The 22,473-nt window shown below is 35.5% G+C and overlaps 2 protein-coding genes across 3 annotated transcripts; both read right to left on the bottom strand.

The window, feature by feature from the left end:
- Window positions 1–212: 212 nt before the first annotated feature.
- LOC113748992 (serine/threonine-protein kinase tricorner) lies at window positions 213–7,556 on the bottom strand. Of its 2 annotated transcripts, none has more exons than XM_027292609.1 (12): window positions 6,842–7,556; window positions 6,525–6,699; window positions 5,393–5,476; window positions 4,766–5,007; window positions 3,998–4,229; window positions 3,689–3,853; window positions 3,256–3,387; window positions 2,933–3,046; window positions 2,383–2,430; window positions 2,095–2,173; window positions 1,396–1,452; window positions 213–506 (listed from the first exon to the last, which is right to left on the bottom strand). In XM_027292609.1, exons 1-12 carry the CDS (start codon window positions 7,039–7,041, stop codon window positions 448–450), a joined length of 1,587 nt encoding a protein of 528 aa, XP_027148410.1. In that variant the 5' UTR covers window positions 7,042–7,556; the 3' UTR covers window positions 213–447. The 2 variants fall into 2 exon arrangements, with proteins under 2 accessions (XP_027148410.1, XP_027148411.1); XM_027292610.1 differs by having other exon boundaries at window positions 213–484; window positions 6,842–7,555.
- Window positions 7,557–11,916: 4,360 nt separating this feature from the next.
- On the bottom strand, window positions 11,917–16,817 carry LOC113749257 (glutamate receptor 2.7-like). Its single transcript, XM_027292945.1, has 5 exons — window positions 16,538–16,817; window positions 13,853–15,159; window positions 13,102–13,417; window positions 12,593–12,990; window positions 11,917–12,471 (listed from the first exon to the last, which is right to left on the bottom strand). The coding sequence occupies exons 1-5, from the start codon at window positions 16,815–16,817 to the stop codon at window positions 12,079–12,081; spliced, it is 2,694 nt and encodes an 897-aa protein (XP_027148746.1). The 3' UTR covers window positions 11,917–12,078.
- Between the last annotated feature and the right edge of the window lie 5,656 nt (window positions 16,818–22,473).

The raw sequence follows: 22,473 nt of genomic DNA, 5'->3' as shown, positions 1-22,473 counted from the left end.
AGAAAGAATATGAACAGAAAAGGATTCCATTACCCCTTTTTTGTTATGGAACCAGTGCCTACAAGAAAACTTTGTTAAACATCTCTTTTTTTAAAATTGCAAATGAAGCAATACTAATCCCTGTTGACATCAGCTTTAGGAGCAAGACCAACATACAAGTAGCCTTCTATTTTTAACCATTTATTTGAAAATCAAATTTCGCCATGGTAGCATTGACGGAATTAAACTTGATATAATACTTTTAAGGCTGTACATTAGCATTCGTATTTACACATCAGGGAGGGGAAGAACAAAAAGGCACATCTAAAAATCGTATCAGCTCTTTAGCTGAGTATTTATTCTCTTCTTCGTAAAGCAATTAGCTGTCGAGCTACAAGAATAACTCCTAAAACAAGATGCTTGTAGAGGGCACAAGGAGAAAAAACTTTTTATCATTCTTGTTTTGGTTCATCTTCTGCTATTGTCTCTTGGAGGTCTACCTTCCCTGCATGAGTCGTGTAAAGTACCTGCCTTTAGAGACTTAATACAGTAGCTACTCGGAAGCTTCTTCTAAGCAACTATGGAGTAAGACAACACAGACAGATCAATGCTGCACTCTCACAACAATTAACACAAGGAATTAAACGTCCAATTCTCATTTAAATGGATAGCTGGCATGAAGAAAATTGTTTAAAGAAAATTTGAGTAAGGTAATGGAAGGAAATCATCGCTTTTTTAAAAGCAGAATTGTAGGAGGAATGATTGCTATAAAAATCACGGGCAACTTTTTGGCAAAAATCCAATATGATTAGATATATCAGACTCCCGTTTTGCAGCATTCTGTTAAGCTCACTCTTACCATGAGTAACCATTGCTTCCTTAACAGTTTCCTCCTACACTACTAGAAAAGTTGATCTAAATCATTACGGAAGACCAAGACAAATTGGCAATATCAGGAAAACTTTTCCGCTCCCAGAATGTTTATACGCTCATGATGACAAGCATCTTTCAGAACATATGAAAACCTAGTAGCTACACAGACAAACACAAAATCATACAGACAGAGAAATTGGTAAGGGCATGAAAATTTGAGTTCAGGTAAGCTATTTGAAATAGCAATGCAAATTATCCATAAAAAGTGTGAATGCTGTGTTATAGACAGTACAGAACACCCTAGAACTTAGTCATCAACACAGGAGCAATTTTGCATTCAACTGCATTCCTTCTGCAATTGAATTTTAGGTTGGAATCATATGGTTTCCATTTAAAAGCAACCAAGATGATTTTTTTTTTCTTATCAGTCTCTCATCACCATATGAAGGCACAGAATTGATGATCAACCAAATCCCATTTCAAAAATAAACAAAGAAAAAAGGCACTTGTTATGTAAATGTAGAACCAGAAAGGTCACCATACCAAATAATGAGACTAAGGATGGAGGCTTTGAAGATGCACTTGACCTTGTTACTACACCTACATAACAAACAGGAACTTTCCATGATGAGAAAATTATAAATGGATACAAGAATTTGTAAGAGAAAATGCACAAGAAAATGTTACTTTACTGATTCATAACTCAAGTTTGTGATGATAGTAAACATTTATGACGGCTAAATTCACAAACTGATCATTTAATTAGGATGAAAACAGCAAGTCATAGTTCAGTTGCTAACTTAAATTCACTTCACTGGATAGTAAAACACGTCATTTTTCATGACAATGACAGAATAAATATCATGCAAGACACCAGCTAAAATGCTAGGGATTTAGGAGAGAGTTCATTCGATAAAGTGAGGGCCCAAAATAGTTTTTTTTTTTTTTAATATACTAAGGACAAGTACTTTTCCAGCTTCTTTCTGTTTCAATGTCTCAGGCAGTCAGGAAGTAGCTTGTTAATAGCTCTCCTCGAATTTTCACAGCAACATTTCATAATAAAACACATTTTCACAGTCGAACAATGAGATATGAAGACCATGAATCAGAAACAATCATTTCTTTGTCAGGAATTGGTAGTAGCCATGACCAACAGCCATCAGCTGTGGCAAGTTGGTAAGGTGAGAGCTTCAAGCCCGATTTATGATGGCACAACACCCACACAAACAACAAGTAGCATACCTGAAGTGCCAAGAGATTTTAGGGCGTCAGACTTCTTGAAAGTAAATCCAATGAAATTGGCATCTTTTGATGTCAACATCTGCAACAATAAACAAGATACCATTCCAAAATCAAAACACAGTCATGCTTATCCTGCAAATTGTTTAAATTTTGCTCCAAATTCATGATCCCAACTGCATCAAATATGAACCCTTATTCCCTTTTCATTTAAGGAAACGAGACATATCAATGTAAAATTTCGTTTTCCATGATAACATCAGACCACAAAACTTAAAATAGAAAAGCAACCTTCCGCCAAGGTCCTACTATTGGTCCTGTTGATGGTGCATCTCCCACCTGTTGAGAAACAAAACATGCCACAATGTCAGACGCTTCATATGACTCAGATGTCAATATCAACTGACAAATGGTAATAGCAACTCTGACAACTTCTGCAGGTATCTGGAAATGAGGTACTAGAGTAATGTAAGGAAATGGCAAGAGCCTTTCTAACTTGGTAAAAAATAATCATGTTCTCAAACCAAAGTCCCAATGTGGAAGAGAGAAACCAAGAAAGGAGCAGGCTAGGTAAGGGGGCACAAAGGTAAAAAAAAGGTGCAAGATGGTATTCACTTTTTTCTTTTTCTGGAGCAGAACAGTAAGTCCAGTTTGCAATCTACAATCTCATACTATAAGTTCTAGGCTCAAAGAGGTGGTGCAAAAACAGGTCCAGGGATTGCCCAATTCCTGGGGTCGTTAAAGATGGTTATCAAAATTCAGCTGAACCTCTTCAGTAACGCCATTAACTTTCTCCAATTTTTTATCCAAAAAGCTATTACGCAATAACTGAAATACTCACTTCAGCAAACTTCTCAAAGTTCTGTGTGTCTAATTCTCCATTTACTCTTGGCTTGTACACAGCTTCCATCTCATAAAGCTGGTCCCATTGGACGCCTCTAAACCATGGATGTGCCTGAAAACATATTGGTAATTATATATAAGGTTTTAGATAATAAATGCATTAATGCTAATCCAGAGTAAAACCTTTGTCATTACAAGGAATCTCGTCCTAATAGTTATGAGCATCTTAAAACTCTGGAACTGGGCACTTATTTAATAAAGTGATAAATAAACTCCCCACCACAGATCATGTATGGGAATTGCTAATAAATGCAGATATACCTTTATTTCTTCCACTCCTCGGGTCCCTAACCTTGTATCTACATCGCATAATAAATGACAGATGAGATCCTTTGCCTCATCTGATATTTTTGGTTCTTCAGGGAACTTCAAGCAAGTCCTCCAATTTATTATCTGATAAGGGGAAAAAAATGAAGTATTCAACGAAAGTTAGCAACACTAAATAAGATATAACTCAAGGGTCACATAACGTCCTTAATTCATTTTATCCCTATCATAAATTGAAAATAACAGTAAGAATCTTGACCAATTTAGGAAAGTATTATGTATTTCACAAAAAGGCCAGCAAGACATTAATATTCAGAAATTCCAAATAAACTAAGTGTCAATGTCAATTGAGCTAAGAATCATAAATTTAATTTTCATTATCCTCACCCCTCCCAGGGCTCAATTAACAGAATGACCATTTGGGTACCTTACGGCATGCAATTCTTGGATCATCGGAACAGAAGGGAGGATAGCCCACTAGCATCTCGTACATGATAGCCCCCAGTGACCACCAGTCGCACTCTACTCCATATCCTTTTTTCAACAAAACCTCAGGTGCCATATAATCCAGTGTCCCAACAGTAGAATATGCCTGCAAATTATGTTACATTGCCATTGCATAAATTGGATCAATGCATGACTGGTGGATAAATAAAACAAGGGTCAAACTTAAGTCATTAAACTAGACATTGCAACTAAGCAACTAAGAGACAAAAGTAAAGTTGGGAGTGAATACCAAGGCTCGGCGGTTACGCTTCCATTGTTGTAACTGTTCTTTTGGCATTAACCAAGGAGGTCTACTAGTTTCTGAGTCGCCATCATGCTCACTTGGAGACTCCTGAATTGACAAGTCCTCATCTTCCAAAAGGATTGAAGAATATTTGTTATGCAGGGGCTTACACAAGCCAAAGTCGGAAAGCTTCAGATGACCATTTTTGTCCAATATTAGGTTATCTGGTTTTATATCCCTAAACGAATAAGTATTTCAAGTAAATATCAAATCGTAGACGTGTATTATGCACAGAAATCTAAATAAGACCAAAGATAAGTTCATTGTCAAGCATGTTTCAACTACGTTAAGATATTCAACACAAATCTGTAACTCCAGAGTTTAAATCTGAGCATCAAAATATTTTCAACTCGTTGCAGCATCAATAATACCTCTGTAATACCAAATTAAGCAAAAAGTGGAAAAATACTTCAATTATGGAGAAGCTATTGGACATGATACATCAAGTCATGCTACAAAACTTACAAGTAACTAAGAATTTCCACTTAATTTGGATGCCATCAGACCTTAAAGGGTCAGCATATGGACAGTTTGGCACTTGAATTCTGAGGAAAGAAAGACTTGGCACTACCTATACGGTCCAAGTCTATGTTTCAAAATTGATTTGAGGAATAGTCATATGTACTCACATATTCAAAAAGAGATGCTACACTCTCCAATACACAAGGTAATATGAAATTCATAGAAGCACACTGCAATCACATGTATTGGTACCTATGTACATAATTGTGTTGATGAATTGAATGTATAGCAAGAATACTTTCAGCAATGTAGAATCTGGCAACATCTTCGGAAAGAATATCCTCTCTCATCAGTAAGGTCATGATGTCCCCACCAGGTAAATACTCCATGATAAGGTACAAAAAATCTGAATCTTGGAAAGAATAAAAAAGTTTTACTATGCACCGACTGTCAACCTCTACAAGCAAATTCCTCTCAGAGCGAACATGCTCAACCTGGAATGGAGTGAAAAAATTAGCAAGGACACAGGTACTTATACTCGGTATACCTTTTAGAATATGAAAGTCAAGAATTTAATCATCTTTTTCCCCTCCTGCATGCATATAGCTATTGCATTCAGAATTTCCATTTGGCCAATCAAATACATAAACTGTTCCCTATTACTATATCAATTTTGTAACTACTATTCTCTTCTTATAACCTTGGCTTTTGCTTTTAAGTTTGGATAATTTTCTTTCTCAATTGAGAGTCACGTACGTGTCTCTTAAAATCTTAATAACTCCTAATATTAACCAACTACAATTATGAGGTAGATACCATAAGATCTAGAAGGACAACAACCGAATATGTTTACTGTGTTTTCAATTAGCAAGGTCTCACCTGTCCCCGACTGAGCATATCGGACTTCCTTAATTTCTTCATGGCATATATTTCTCCTGTATTTTTAGCACGACACAATCTAACCTGCATACCAACAAGCATGCTTGAACTCTTAGTATCAAAGAAATGCATAGATAAGTGGTCCAATGTAATGCAATTTTCTGACATTTTGCATCATAGCAGGGTAAGCAAGAAGCGATACTAATTTAGTAGGATCTTATGTGGCATGAACTTCTCCATCCCTCTAGTACACAAGGGTAGCCTTATAAGTGCTTCTATCTTCGAAAGACCTAGATACCTTACAGAAAGAGCAATAAAGAACCTTTCTTTCCTAGGCAGAACTTTACCAAAACGAAAACAACAATAATATCAGTAAATAAACTCCTTAAATGCTGAATCGAATTTGCAAAAAGCCATGAAGGAAGTTCCACGTAATCAATACACATGACTAGAATACGACTTTAAACTTTTGGGCACATATTCATGAGTTCTTGTTGGCTTTCGGCGGCCCTGAATTTGACCTTTTCGGCACCTAAGATTTTGCACATTAAATGAAAAACAATATGAACTGAGATTTTTCTACAAAATGTATCAATGACAGCAAAGGTAACTTCTCATGGTCAATCTAGTTTCGTTATCAGAACACAACTTCCTTTATTCAGCGTGCCCTATGTGAAAAACAAAAAAAGGAAAAAAAATGATCATGTAAAGCAAAGTAATAAAACCTGAAAAGAAGACAGCGTTGTATTTTTCACTGTCATTGCTGAAAAATGAACATGTTAAATTAGATACGATAGATGCTGAAATTCACAGGAGAAAGATCCTACTTTGTGCTCGCTCGTCTATCAAATTATACAATTACATTCTCCATCAATCCTTCGTATTGATTTCACAAACTTGATAAAAAGCATTTCGAATCCATGTCAAGGCAGTTACGTAGGAGATTGATTCTACAGCAAAACCGTTAGAATCAAGCTTAAGGAACTTCATTCATAGTAGGGAATAAACAGAAAAAGAATATAGCATGCATTTAATGACTAAAAATCAAATAAGAATCAGCAAAAAATGTGAAAATAAATAGCGAAATTGGAGCCACATGTGTATTTGTTTTCTATGTACTTAACACATTTACCTCACCAAAAGCACCTCTACCGATTATAGTCAACTGCTCAAAGTCATCAATCCCAACCTTGTGCCTCTGCGATCTCATATATTCCGTTTCTCTCCTTTCCAAGTTCCTCAGCATCTCCTCTTGCTCCTCGCTCGATACATTAGCCTCCTCCGCCTTCCTCTGCAGCGCTCTCCTCCTTTATTTTAAAAAACAAAATTATATAATATATATATATACACACACACACAAAAAATGTGCGCATCTAAATTCAAACATCTTTTCCAGTGTATTTAGTGCACTAACAATTATAGTTACAGAAAAGAGAGAGATAAGCGAACCTGTCCTTGCGATCCTGGAGGCCTTGCAGATAGTTTTTATAATGATTCTCGATAAATTGTTTGGCGGCGGCAGCTTTCTGCCGAGTGACAGGCGAGGAAACAAACACGTCCGGCTCTAAGTTGAAAGCTCGATCGAGCTCCGCCGGCTTCATGGTGGTGAGATTTCCTAGTTTAACAGTTCCGTCACCACCGCCTTCCATTAGACTACTCTGCTAATTTCACAAATTTCTTTCTTGTTTTCGCAGCAAAAAGTATTCTACCAAAACAGCGAGTTCCGGTAGATCCAAATCTCATGTAAACATAGTAGTATATATATATATATAAATAGTAATTAATTAAATCAATTATTGGAAGGTTCCATTAATGAGGTTGAGGGAGACTTGGACAAGTAGCGGAAGAAGTGAATAAAATTTACTGTATGGAAACTTGACAGTTAAGAAGAAGGAGAAGGAGAGGGTTGCGGGAGAAGTTCGAGGCAACAGTTTAATAAGTGAGAAAAAAGAAATTCAAAAAGTACAGAAGAGAGAGAGAGAAAAAGGAGAGAGAGTCCCGAGGAGAGATCAGGTGAGAGCTGAGTTGAGGTTGAGCTGTTGGGGCCTGCCGCAGGTTTTTGTACAGCTCTGGATTTGCTGGCGGGGGCTATGCGTAGTCGTGTACAGGAAAGAGAGGAGATGAAGCTGTAGTAGAACTGTTTTTCTATTTCACCTTTTTTTTTTCCCTTATTTCCTCTGTCTCTCTCTCTCTCTTGTTTGTTTGGTACAAAAGGAATAGAATTGTCGGGTTGGGTAGTACAATTTATTTGGATACATTTAACGACTGTCCAATAAACACTTATTTATTGATCGATTATTTGAGCGTTAAACATTTTAAAAATGTAAAATTACGTGCAAAAAGTGTATAAATATAAGATAGTTTAGTCATTATTAGTACATATATTCATATAATCTATTAGAATGTGATTAAGGTAGGTTAACGAGTATTTAATGAGTATTCGTTACAAAAAAAAAAAATTTAGTTTTTTGATAAATGTTTTTGGTCGTTTACTTAGCCAGAGGTAGTGAGAAGAAGTCAAGAAGACTGGAAATGAATGAGCTGGCCATGTCGTCATTCATGATGCAAACAGGAAAATTCTTCGTGAGATTTTGATTAATAGAAAAAATTGTGGCCTTAGATATTGGTAGGCAAAGTAGTTAAAATATCTTGTCTCCATAATCTTGCGATCATACCATTCAAACTATGCAAGTCGGTCTTGATTTTAGTGGGATCATCACATTTTATAGACCTTTAAATTGAGCTACTATAATATTTTTATAAACTAATCGAATATTTTGATAACTTGGGGTTCAAATGTTGTAATGTTTTTCTTAGAGTATGTTATAAAACAACTTGATCAATTTAAAATATGTTACTCACATCTGTGTTTGATAAAACTGAAATTAATTCCATGAATACTCTGAGCTTTGATACACACACACAAATATATAACAAAGTCTATATAAAATTATAATACTAATCGACATAGTGTGGGATTAATACAAAAACAATATATTAAAATACAAATTCACAACTCTATGATTTGAACAATCTTAGTATATATTAGCTCTTTGTGATGCATAAATAATTGCCAAGCAAATAATAACTTTGTGTTGTTGATGACACAATATAATTAATCAATTAATAACTTCGTGTTATTAATGATACGATATAGTTACAAAAACTTGATCACTTAATAATTACATTTAATTATCTATTCTCATTTTTTGTTAAGGAAAAAACATTTTAATTTAATCAGTGATATGTAATCAATCACTATAAATTGTTGTGTGACTCCTATTTAGTCAATCCTGCATAAATTGAATCTCATTAAAAAAAAAAAGAAGCACAAACTTATGTCCCCAAGTGCAATTATTGACTTAAATTAAAAAAAAAAATCTATTTAACTAAGCAAAAAAATGTTTAGTCAGAACACCTGCCTAATTAATTACTAGTTGATTTGGTCTGAAGATTTGATTGAATTTAAAAAAAAAAGATCCAAAATACATCACACATTAAAAGAAAAGAAGATTATGCGTGGTACTTCAAAATTCATATGCGGTCTTTGCTCGTGTGTATATATTAGTCGCAACGCCATGACAAGGGCATTGGGGAAGGAGACTTCTACTGGCGGTGAGACCAAGACTAACTAGGAGAAGCCGAGTGTTGCTGGGTGTTGAATGGTTTTTCACCGACGGACAAGAATTTAGTACAATTGTATTTTGTGCGATTTTATTCAATTACTGTATACATTAAAAGTTGAATATATATTAAATATTTTATTTGTATACGCTATTTTTATTAAATATTTTTTATATACAATTTTAAGATATTTATACATCGCAAAATTTTTATGTGTCCAAACAAGGAGTATAACGTGGACTTACGTAACAGAAAAGCGTTTGCCTTTTTGTTTTTTTGGCTCTAGCCTCTAGTTCATTGTATTGTATTAAAGGAATGGTGTTACAAATCATTGGACAACAGCTGCCTAAATACATAAAAGTTAGAGTTGATTAATCCAAGACATCCCCATCTAAAAAATTGATTAATAGTTTTTCTTTTAAAATCTTAGGTGTAGTTGAGTTTGTTTGATTAATACTCATTTAAAAAAACAACATGAATCGAGCATCATTAGAATGCCAAAAAAAAAGGGAATTTCGTTAGTGTTTTAAGTTTTGAGCTTAGCAAGTAATCTAGCCCAATTTGATTTATCATAATTTGAACATGCTTGTCCAAAAAAAAAAAAAATTTACAATCAAAACAATAGACAAGGGGAGAGTTGGGTTGAATAATAAGGTGGAAGGGGTTGTAATTTTAAGTAGAAAGTTCTGAATTTAAAACATTTCATTAAAAAAAAAAAGATCAATAAAGATTTTGGAAAAGTGTACTTGGCAAACGGGTCAATTATTTAGGGCTCCTCCTGGGTAGTTCGGTTGGTCACGGGAGCCTTCTTAGGACCCGTTGTCCATTCTCTCCCACCAGGGATCGAGTCCCAGTGATTATATCGGTTCGAGGGTACGGGGCGTCTCCTCTCGGGTCTCAGGGGGATTAGTCGGGTCCGACTTATCCGAAGCCTGGATACTCCCTGAGTAGAAAAAAAGAAAAAGAAAAAAAAATTTAGGACATTCCATAATTGTTGTGGGTCCTTCACTTTCATTATATCTAGATGATTGAATTGCCTTGAGAAATAGCCATAAGACTTTTTCAGTAATTTGTAATTCGTAGTCTAATCACATGACACATTGCCTCGAACATAAATAATTATTGTTATGAATTAATTTTGGAAAAAAGAAATCATTGTATGAAAACTACATCAACAATTTATACGTGGACATCTTTATCGCCGATTAGCTGGAGCACCGCTCTCATACATTAGGCATACAGGCCATTCCAGACCGTTTACTTAAATTGTAGTCGACTTTATAAGAGTTACCACTTAAGTAAATAAAAAGAAAGAAATATAGGAAATGAGAAGAGTTCAAATGATTATCTATACTATATATAAAGCTTGAGAAAGGGGTTGGGGTTAATACTAGGATTAATATCTATCTTCAGTTTATGAACTTTCTTTTTTGTCTTGTAAAAACTATTTTTACTTTAAGTACCTATAATTATCCATGATTATTTTTACTTTTAAATATATGTTTTTAACATAACTACTCCTAAACATTACAACTACCAATATAAAATTATTTTATGTAAAATATTTAAAAGATTAAAGTTTGCTTCAATAATAAACATTTTATTTAAAATATATGACCATAAATATCATATATATTTTTGGTTGCGCTTTTTTTTTCGCAACGATAGATGTCCTATAACCTAATCTAGCCTAGTCTAAGGGGAAGGGGAGGGGGTTCGATGTGAGTACAGACTCCATCGATGAAGGTCAATTAAGACCGCCACAAATTGTGGCAAATTTGTGGGAGGCAGGGATTGAACCCCTGACCTCCAGCATTACCTTTAATGGTGATGATCACTGGACCAAATGGCCAGTGGCGATACAGAGAGTTATTCAACCTTGGAATTTTTATATTGGATTTGATGCTTTATCACACGTGACCTCCATATGGTTTTAAAATTTATATATAACCCCTTATAATTTGGGTTAAAATGTCACCATTGGTTTTTTGCATTTCAGTTAAAACTAACAGTCAATATTAAAAAGTCAAAGTTAAACCAATAAATTGACAAATTCAACCTTTCACTATTTTTATTTTTCTTTTTTCCCTCTCTCTCTTCCCCCTCTTTTGGAAGAGAAAAAATCTTTTTGAAAACCTATATTTTTGTCTACAAAATCTTAATTGTCTCCAAATACAAAAAGATGGAAGGAAAATAAAAAATAAATAAATGAGAAACAAAAAAGATGAAAGGAAAATATAAAGCAAATAAATAAGAAACAAAAATACCAAATCTTTATTCACTACAAATATAATTATAAGTTTTTAAACCAAATCTTTAATTGTATTTTCCATTTCTTATTTATCTTTTTTTTATTTCAATTTCTTCTTTTTGTATTTGGAGGAAAAAAAGTAGTAAAAGGGTAAATATATCAATTTATTAGTTTGATTTTGACTTTTGACTATTAATTATTAAAATTATGAAAAAACTAACAGTTACACATTAATCCAAATCATAAAGTGGTTATATATAGATTTTAAACCATAGAGGGTTATATGATAAAGTATCAAATTACAGGGGATAAAAAATAATTTATCCTTTTTTAGGTTTTTGTAATACATATCTCAGATTACCTCTAAAATTTTAGTCGTATATTTAGAATTTAAACTGTGACAACATGAAGTTTAACGTTCTACTATAACACGATTTACTTGATTAGGATCCTGGTTTTTTTTTTCTTCCCACCTGTTTGTCTTTTCGATTTCGTAGGCTTTCATTGTCTTGGTACATTGTGGACTACAACTGGCCTTACAGCACAAAACGACTACTGGACATTGCAACTAACATTAGAGGATCAGTCTCCAATAATTTCCAGCTAACGTGAAATAGAATCCTCCCCGGAAAACTCATTGTTAGCTAGGTTGAAAACATGACATTCTTTAATCCACCATGCAACAAGAAGATGATTGAAATCGGGCAGGAGCAAAGCTGGCTTATAATTTATGACGACCATGTACAAAAACCTATATATTCTTTAATAACAAGGTTTTAGATCATGACAAATATCAGGCTCCAGATTTGTCTCAAATTCTTGAATGTCTGTGCATGATAGGAACCCTTAAATTTCTTGTTCCAAATTTTGTGAAGCATCTAGTAAGAAGCAATAATGCCCATCTACCCGCTCTTCTGTTTATCAATGATGCTTGTATACAGTCAAAAATCGAGCAATGCCTTTCCAGTAGACGTGCAACTGCATTCACAAATGCAACCACAAGAAGGCTGCCTGATACTAGGAAAAGAAAAAAGAAAGGTTCGGTGCCTATTTTACTAGGGCCTTGATTATCTTCCCCCGCTGATGAAGAGCAGTTTAGCGATGAAAGCATGCGTTTTTCCATTTGATCGATCGTTCCTGTCAATGTTATCTTTAGAATAGCCCCCGAAATATCATCAGCCAAAGGAGAACCCTTTTGGAAGACCTGAGACCACAAAAAAAAAACCACTATCGTTATGAGCCCAGATAAGATAAGTTAATATAGGAATAAGTATGTTAAAACACAACGAATTTGACCGGAATCTGGATCTTAATACTAATCTTACAAATCCAAAGCTACCAAGTTTGAATTTGGACCCTGCTTCGGTATAGCCTTTGCAATACTTCGCAAGGAAGACTTTGGCATGTGGGGCTGCCAAGAAAGCTGCTTTGATGGTTCCCCTCTGGAAAGCTTCAGGGTAATCGCTAATGGAGCCAATTCGCCTGACGTTTTCAGGCTTGAAATGCAAAACATTTGTTAAGAAACGACCGATGTAGGAATTGTTATTGCATCCAACAGGTGCATCTGTCCCTAATAGATAATCGATATCCACTATAGATGGTTCAATCTTTGGAACAGTCATCCATGAAGTAACAGCTGCAGTAAAACATGTCGTCACAACTACTGTCACAAACAACCATGTCGCTAGCACCAGCCGTGACAAATTGCTTCTGATAGATTCTCCTGTAAAGGGATAATTTGGCGTCAAAAATTTGTTACTATATATCCTTAGATTACAAGGTCCTCTTTCATTAAAAAGCCTTGTTTGATTGGTGTGTAATCAGTGAAACTTACTCTGAGCAAATGATAGAATGGTAACAGAAAACCAAAGCATGGCCCCGATGTTTTGAGGGAATGGACCTCTGAATTCTGGATTGTTATTTGCATGTTCATTTAACCAAATGACAGCACCAGTAAACACGCTCAAGGCTGCTAAGAGTATCCACATTTTCAATGCAAATGCTTTTAAAACCATAAGCCTTGTCTTTGTGACGTCTGGTTTTACAGTGACTACCATGACAACTCCAGTTTCCAGGTAGGGCTGTGTAAAATCGGCAATCTTGTAGCGGTCCACCACTATCCCGATATCACCCACCGCTGCATCTAAGTTCTTTATCATTGAAATCGATCATTATTAGTAACTTTTCCAGGGAAAATGATTATTGGGAATAGCAAGAATTAACATCGTTATTGATTGGATCTTTTTCTTTTATCTTCGTCTTCTATAATTGATGTATTTATGAATGATCTGCTTAAAACTATTGGCAAATGGTAAGGACCTCGAGAAACTAACAAGTAAATCAAACATTTAAAAGAGCATGCCACTTTTTTTCTTGAGATAGCTATACTCAAAATTATGGCATACTAATTACTTATGTTCTACATTTTCATTATAAACTCCAATCTACCAATATAATTAGTAAAGTTGAACATATTTTTACTCCCTTTAGGAATACTAGAGTAATATATTTAATTCTGATCTTTAACATTCCTGAAATTTAATCCAGAAATTAACGATGAACAAACATGTTAGAATATATGGTACCTTGTTGTGAACTTCAGACACCAATTGGTCATACGATCCATAATGGGGGACTAAAACATGGGGCAGGTGGTAAGGTAGGTGGCTGACTGCAGCTTCAAATACTTGGATCGAAAACCCGGTAATAGCAGTTTCATTTCGGCTTTGCTCAAAAGTAACATTGACAAAATAATGAAAAGCACCATTGGCGGGGACTCCTATCCTCAAGGGTTTTCCACTCTCTCCCAATGTCCATCCCTTTGGGACTTTCAGCTCAGCACCTGGCCAGTAAATTTGACCCAAATCTTCCCGTAAGCCATTGCCAGAATTCGTTACCATGCCATCGTGTTCAATCGGGGCCTTTGAAAAGCCAAATTCCGGTGACCATAATGCTACTGGCCTATAGCTTTTTCCTATCACATTTACTACCTGATACACGGGATTTTGCAATAACGCACCATTCTTGAAGCTTATTTTTCCAGCAAGACCATCAAAATTACAGGACAAAATCGAATCCACTAAGCCACTGGAATTTACCTTTCCTTTCACATTTTGTAATGCCATGGCGACGGCCAATGTTGAATCATAAGCTCGAAGAGCGTATATGCTTGGACTGGAAAATTTTTCTTCTTCAGGATATTCTGATCTATACTTTCTTCTAAACCGTCGCTCGAATGCTTGGAACGAATGGCTAGTTTCAGAATAAGTTGTCTTTAATCCAATTATGCCTTGCATATACTCGAGTATAAAGGACGACTTAACAGAGTCAAGAAGGCTTGCAACATCATCTGAAACGATCCATACATAACCCTTGTCCAGCATGCCCAATTCTTTAGCCTTCTCGAAAAGAACCATAGCAAATTCCAAAGAGGACTGCAGCACTGTAAAGACTTTAACGCTCTTGCCCTTCAGCTTCCTTAACTGTTCTTCGATGAATTCTTTAGGGTTTGGCTCTGAACCCACCGGATGGAATGCCATGTGATGTTCGACAACAGACTCAATGGCTCGGAGCGAGTCGGAGAGGTGCGTGACAAGCCCAGTATCCGCAGAAAAGCTGTTGCTATGCTCGTAAATTGCTATCACCTTTCTCCACCGGAAATGGCCAACTATAGCCGCAATGCATTGCATCTGGATATTAATGTCGGTGCTCATCCCGATGAAAGGTAAAGATCGATCAGACGGTAACAGTGGTAGAGAGGTAGACATTTGAGCCGTGGAAATGATGGGGATGCGTTTGGGAACTTTGTCCAGTTCCCATAGTAGAGTGGCTTCTTGCAACGTAAGCGATCCGATAATGACACGCGCTTGTTTCTCGTTCACAATCTCTGTTACTGTGATACAATAAGGAAAAATGAACGACTATAAAACCAGCACACGCGCGCACATGTAAAGAAATGCGTTCTTCTACCCTATATGGTAGGTAAGGCAGAGGATAAAAGGTGAAGTTAAGGTATATATTAGCTGTAAAGTTTAATTCTTATGTAAAAGTGTAAGGAAAATTGCCCACAATTTTTTGGGTGCTGTGTCCTCTCAGGGAAAAAAAAATTCTCTAAGAGTACATAAGTTTTGTGATTCATGTATAAATTATACTCCAATAAAGAACTAACATATCAAGACTCGAGACTCAAGACCATAAACGATAACCGCGAAACATTTTGACCAACAAAAGTTTGCTCCACATAAACTGATAAACGGGCGACTCATGTGCCAGTTTTTCCCCACTTTAGCATCAATTTGTAAAAGAATAGTACTATGTAGTGATCAAAATGGTAGTTGTTTGCGCCAAAGGAAAAAAAAATGGTAGTCTTTATTCAACCCTCTTGTACTAAGACGCAGTAGCGTGGACTCCACACGTGCTGCATGCAGTTTGACGAAGTATCTATCATAGAATTATGGTTCATGCAATGTGACGTGGGGTGCTGGCTGATCTTAAAAGCTTGGTTGATCTTAAAAGCTAATTCAAGAAATGAGACTTTTCCCCACATTTATAATCAAGCACCATCGGTGGTCATCAACCTTTCATCCAAGTCGATATAAACGGCCTCTAATAATAATGTTGCAGTACTCCTCACCCATTGGGCATTTATTCGTATCTTTATAATCGGACTTTGATACTAGTGATATCCCCCTCACATATCAAATATTAAGTTGGAAGAGCATCAACTCTTCACCTGTATGAGTGTCTACGTTGGATCATACATTGGATCAAATCATCAATCTTTTATCCAAGTCTTTATTGGGATCAGTTGTTGTAATCAGATTTTGATACCAGTGTTGTGTGCTATTGGAGCATTCCATCCCCAAAACTAAGTCAAGAGGTAAGACTTTTTCTCGTACTCATAGCCAAGCACCCCATCCCCTTCACAATTGATGCGAGCAATATGCAAAAATTGATAATCTTGCATTCGATGAATTTTATTTTAGACCAATAGGAGGGAAAAATTGTTAGCAACACAGTGCATAATTAGTATTATTTGTCACTCATGCAAGTCAAAATTGTTAGCTACACAGTGCATATATAATTAGTGTGTTATTTGTCACTCATGCAAGTCAGGTTAGATCCACTCACTAAAATACGAAGCCCCAGCCGGGACTAAGTGTGTTTGGCTACGAACGGAATAAGATGCAAGGGACACAAGGTAGAAATGACGGAAATTTTTTTTTTTTTTTTGTTGATACATGGCTATATTGGTTGGGGAAGCATATTACCAGCAGAAGCTGCTCGAGCTGAGTTCCCTTGTGAATCTTGAATACGCAAATCCACCTTTGAACAATGTGACTCCCGATTGAAGTCGTGGACTGCCATCTCCACGCCTATTTTTTGCTCCTTACCTACACGAGAACTCTGATCAACGACCACTCCTATGCTCCCAATTTCGTGGTGGTGGTTTATTGAGCAATACTGCACGTTTCGCCCATGAGCACTTACTTCTGATTTGGCCATTAATGGAAAGATACCCAACAATGACAGAATGACAGGAAGATTCATTTTGCTATTAAAGAAGAAGAACAGACCTTCCCGGCTGAAATGAAGGGCAAATGACAATCAAATGAGTTGGCCTTCTTGACTTATATATTCAAATACATTTAGCAATGAAAAATTCCTGATAATGACCCCTCTTAATTACTCCTTTGATGAGCTCTAAGGACTTTCTGGTAGCTCTGAATTCTGATGCAATTTCCGCTAGCTAACTTAACTACTGTTATTTCCTTTACTAAACAAGGTCAAAACAAAAGTCGGAGAAGCATGAAGAATTGGAAATTACCAAAATCGGGTCAAAGGCGCTAAAAGCTTTAGAGAAAAATTGGTACAGAGAAAACTCTACGCGTCTTTTTCTGTTTTCCTTTTACCTAATCTATTCTTTGAAATAATTGTTGGACATACTGTGATATGGCTGTTATTAAATTAATGTCTGTACAACCCTTAATTACCACCCTTACTCTATATATATGCAAGTCCTGTTTCAGCCATGGCATTAATTGTACAATACATATGGTGGATAATGATGATGACGAGCATTTTAAGAAAGCAAAATGGCTAATTAGAATTTTGTAACCAGCAGCAGCTGCTTTTTTTTTTTTTTTACGCAACAGCACATCTAGTTTAGTCTAAAGACGCGGCTCAACTGAGTCGAGGGGAACCTGATGTGGATTGAACCACCATCAGACCAGACGGATGCACCACGCACTCGTGTGGATTTTTTAGAACAAATCTCATATAGAGGCATATTGATGATAGACAAGATTTGAATCCTTGACCTCCTACTCCACAATTAATGTGGTGGCCAATTCCTCTATTAGGAGTTGGTTCAGCAGGAGCTGCTTGAGCTGAGCAGTGATATCGGTTATTTATACTTAACATTCTGAATCTTGAAAATGAGAAACCATCTTTGAACAATAAGGAGACTGACCACAGGCGCCGAATACTCAGTCATGGACAACAGGCGGCCAACGATCAATTTACTTGGCATGAGTGATGTGGTTGATCATTTTTCTAAACCCTAAGCATGACAGAATCTACTATTGGCACGATTGAACTGAACAGATTAAAAATAACTTTAAAAAGAGAGTACAACTGCTTTAATGATGACACCTCGTCCTTGAGTGATGTGGTTGATCATTTTTCTAAACCCTAAGCATGACAGAATCTACCATTGGCACGATTGAACTGAACAGATTAAAAATATCTTCAAAAAGAGAGTACAACTGCTTTGATGATGACACCTCCTCCTTGAGCTCAATTAGGAAACTTCATGGAAATTTTGTAATGATTAAACAGATATTTTAAGTTTAAATGAAATGCTTGAAAAACTGATACAGATTCACCTAAGACTTAATTCAGCAATATATCAGTCAAGTGATCATGAAATTTTTTGTTCAATTTTTTTTTTCTTTCTCCCTTCTCTTGAGACTAAAAAAAATGCTTTCACAATTCAGAATCACAAATTACTTGAGTCTGCATTTGTGCTCTTGTTACATGATTATATATATAAAAGGGATTTCTTTCGGGTAATAAAAATGCGGTAATTTAAATAGAGAAAAATAAATTAGTCTAACAGAACTTCTATTTCAACTAATTTGAGTCAAACCGTAGTTTATGTTTTGAATGCCAAAACTTAGGACTCGTTTCATAGGAATATAATACCATCCAAAGAAGTCATATCACATATGTAAACTCGACCCCCATCACCAAGTTCTGTGTGTTCAACCAATATTCGCTAGACCAGTTCAAGCTTAATTTTCTCATTGGCAAAGATCAATCCAGAAGGCTCTACCTTTCCTGGAAGTAGGCTCAAAATGGAGAAGCAGGAATAAGTAACTAATTAAGGATGTTGTTAATTTTTTCTTTTAAGTAAGGGTGTTAATTAATGTGATTGCAACTATAGATAGTGAAACTAATGCAGCAGCTCACCTTGTGACATCATTTATAGTGATTAAGTTTCATACTAATTACAATCAGATAAGATAACATATATATCATTTATAAAGTAGTTCAAAGCACTAGTATCATGTTATTCATAAAAATGAAAATGGGTTACAATTTGAGGACAATCTACCCATCTCGTACAATCAATTTTTTCCATTTTTCATTAATACTATGAGTTCTTTTATTTTTCATATGTTATTGGGCTAAACTACATATGACCCCCCCCCCTGTGGTCATGCATAACCACATGACCTACATGATAGTTCAAAATATCCACATAATTCCACTATAGTTTCATGTAAAGTGAAAATATGATGGAAAATAACATCCGCAATGTCATTAGTTTAAATGTCGGTATTGCACTTACTAAATTGAATAATGGCCTAACTACTTTGTATAAAACTGTAGGAAAATAATGTAGATAAATGCAAAAATTATAAGGGAGTAATGTGAATATTTATGCAAATCATATGAGAGCTAAGTAGATATTATGATTCCCTCGCATATATTTTTGGAGTGCGTTTGGTTCAATCACCTTATTCAGTGATGGTTTCCATCTATCATTCACTTTACATGAAATTATAGGGGCTATGTGGATATTTTAAAATTTTAAGGGAATTATGTAGCAAAATGCAAATTTATAGGGCATTATATATGTTTAATTTTTCCTTTTTAAAAGTACAAAATTGTTTAGTCATCAAAATATTGCCTTCCTTTTAATTTGACGAGAATTTAGAATTTTTTCTGACTTATTCTGAATAATATGCATGGAAGTTCTCTTCAAGAAAGTCATTTATAAGGTTAAAACCAACTTTGAAAATTCTTCTGCTTACTAGATTTTTTTTTCTGCTTAATAGAGTTGAGTTCTAGAGAATTATAAGAGGTGGTTCACATATTAGCAAGTGTTGATGTAGTCTAGAAAGTTCACGTATCTTTTTTTTTTTTTCTATATGGAATAGATTATAGACACTTAAGGAAAAAAAAAACGTCCTTCAAATGAGTATCCCTTTGATTTGGAGATATGTATACATTTCATTTAAGATATTTATTTTAAGGAGAATAGGAAGGTTTCAAATGCTTTAATTTTACAAAAAAAAAAAAACTCTTAACTATTAGTTTATATCTTGTCAGTATTTTATCTTTTTATTTCTATCTAGCAATTTTCTTTTAAAGGTTGAGATTTTAAAAATTAGAGATTATGAGTTCAAATCCCCAATCCTTTTCTCGCTTTTTAATTTCCACCCCTTTCTTGTTCGAAACTAAAAAAAAAAAATCTTATTTTGTGTTGTTTAGCATATAGCAAGAATGATTTCTTAACTAATAGAAAAAAAATTATATATATATATATATATATATATATATATATATAAAAGAAAAAACGCCAATGCTATTTATTACCGGAAATGCAGATAGTACCCGAATTCATCGACAGAAAATAGACCACCCAACCAGAAAATCTCCCCTTTATCCGAACATATCCAGCCCGCAGCCTGCTACTACCCTTCTTCTATCTATCATTCACTTGACTAGTTCGGACCACCAATAAACAACAACTTCAAATGGATGATCTTGAAGCTAAAGAATAGTAATTCATCCAATACCCAAAAATATTTAAAAAAAAAATTGTAAATGCTAATGGCTTCAATTTCTTCCGGAAAATTTATTAACACTTCCCCTCTTCATAGTAATTCTATCTCTTAAAAAAAAAGGTCCATCTCATCCCACTTGCTTTTATCTCCTTCTTCGTTTTCTTTCCAATTATACCCTGCGGCCGTTAAAACAAATTGACCAATGCCATAGTAAACAATAAACACCGCTGCATTCTTTTTCTTTTTGGCTGTTTAATTCAATTTCGTAGGCTTTCACTGTCTTGGTACATTGTGGACTACAACTGGCCTTACAGCACAAAACGACTACTGGACCTTGCAACCTTCATTAAAGGATCACTGTCCAGCAATTTCCAGCGAACAATGACGTGAAGTAGAATCCTCCACGGAAAGCTCATTGTGAGGTTGAAAACATGACACCTTCAAATATTATGCAACAGCAAGATGAGTGACACGGGGCACGAGAAAAGCTGGCTTATAATTTCCGATTACCATGTTCATAAAAGCTATCCTCTTTACTAACTAGGTTTGAGATCATAGCAAAAATCCTGCTCCTGATTTGTCTCAATCCCTTGAATGTCCGTGCATGTTTGGAACCCTTAAATTTCTTGTTCCAAATTTTGTGAAGAGCTTTTCTGTTTATCAATGATGCTTGTATACAGTCAAAAATCGAGCAATGCCTTTCCAGTAGACGTGCAACTGCATTCACAAATGCAACCACAAGAAGGCTGCCTGATACTAGGAACAGAAAAAAGAAAGGTTCGGTGCCTATTTTACTAGGGCCTTGATTATCTTCCCCGCTGATGAAGAGCAGTTTAGAGATGAAAGCGTGCTTTTTTCCATTTGATCGATCGTTTCTGTCAATGTTATCTTTAGAATAGCCCCTGAAATATCATCAGCCAAAAGAGAACCCTTTGGGAAGACCTGAGGCCAGAAAAAAAAAAAACGAATACCGTGATGAGCCCAGCTAAGATAAGTTAATATAGGAATAAATATGTTAAAACACAATGAATTTGACTGGGATCTGGATCTTACTACTAATCCTACAAATCCAAAGCCACCAAGTTTGAACCTGGGCCCTCCTACGGAGTAGCCTTCGCAATACTTTGCAACGAAGACTTTGGCATGTGGGGCTGCCAAGAAAGCTACTTTGATGTCTCCCTTCTGGAAAGCTTCAGGGTAATGGCTGATGGACCCAATTGGCCTGACATTTTCAGGCTTGAATTGCAAAACATTTGTGAAGAAACGACCGATGTAGGAATTGTTATTGCAGCCAACAGGTGCATCGGTCCCATAATAGATTATCGATTTCGACTATAGATGGTTCAATCTTTGGAACAGTCATCCATGAAGTAACAGCTGTACTAAAACATGTCGTCACAACCACTGTGACAAACAACCATGTTGCTAAGCACCAGCCATGACAGATTGCTTCTGATAGATTTTCCTGTAAAGGGATAATTTTGCGTCAAAAAATTGTTACTATATATCCTTAGATTACAAAGTCTTCTTTCATTAAAAAGCCTTTTTTGATTGGAGTGTAATCAGTGAAACTTACTCTGAGCAAATGATAGAATGGTAACAGCAAACCAAAGCATGGCCCCGATGTTATGAGGGAATGGACCTCTGAACTCTGGATTGTTATTTGCATGTTTCAGGAAGAACGGCTTCAGTCCAATCCATGGTAATTTAAGGATCCGTACAGTTTGTGATTTTTAAGGATGCACAGAGTCTGAGATTGTGTGATTGTCGTTATTTTCATCGGTTCGTTCTTCTGCTTCGTATTTCTGTTCCTGCATCCTTTGCAAGCTTGAAGAAGAGGCCATTAGGAATCCACTTTGTCTTCCCTTGGCATCTGATGGTGCTGTGTTTGAACTCCCAAGTTCCTACGGACTCAATTCCGAATAACTTCGAAACTGGTACCATAAAATTTTGAAACATCAGCATTAGGGAGTTGAAGTTTTTTGGTATAAAAAAGGAAGTATAAATTCTAGTTGTTAATTTTTTTTCTGTTTGGGGGCCTTAGCCAATAGCCATTGCACCATATTTCGTTTCTTTGGGATTTAAAATTTCTCAATTTTTTTTAACTCATGTTTTTCTTTGTATCTTTG

The sequence above is a fragment of the Coffea eugenioides genome, chromosome 10, assembly GCF_003713205.1.
Source record: "Coffea eugenioides isolate CCC68of chromosome 10, Ceug_1.0, whole genome shotgun sequence".
NCBI lineage: Eukaryota > Viridiplantae > Streptophyta > Magnoliopsida > Gentianales > Rubiaceae > Coffea > Coffea eugenioides.
This window is presented reverse-complemented; position numbering and strand designations above follow the sequence as displayed.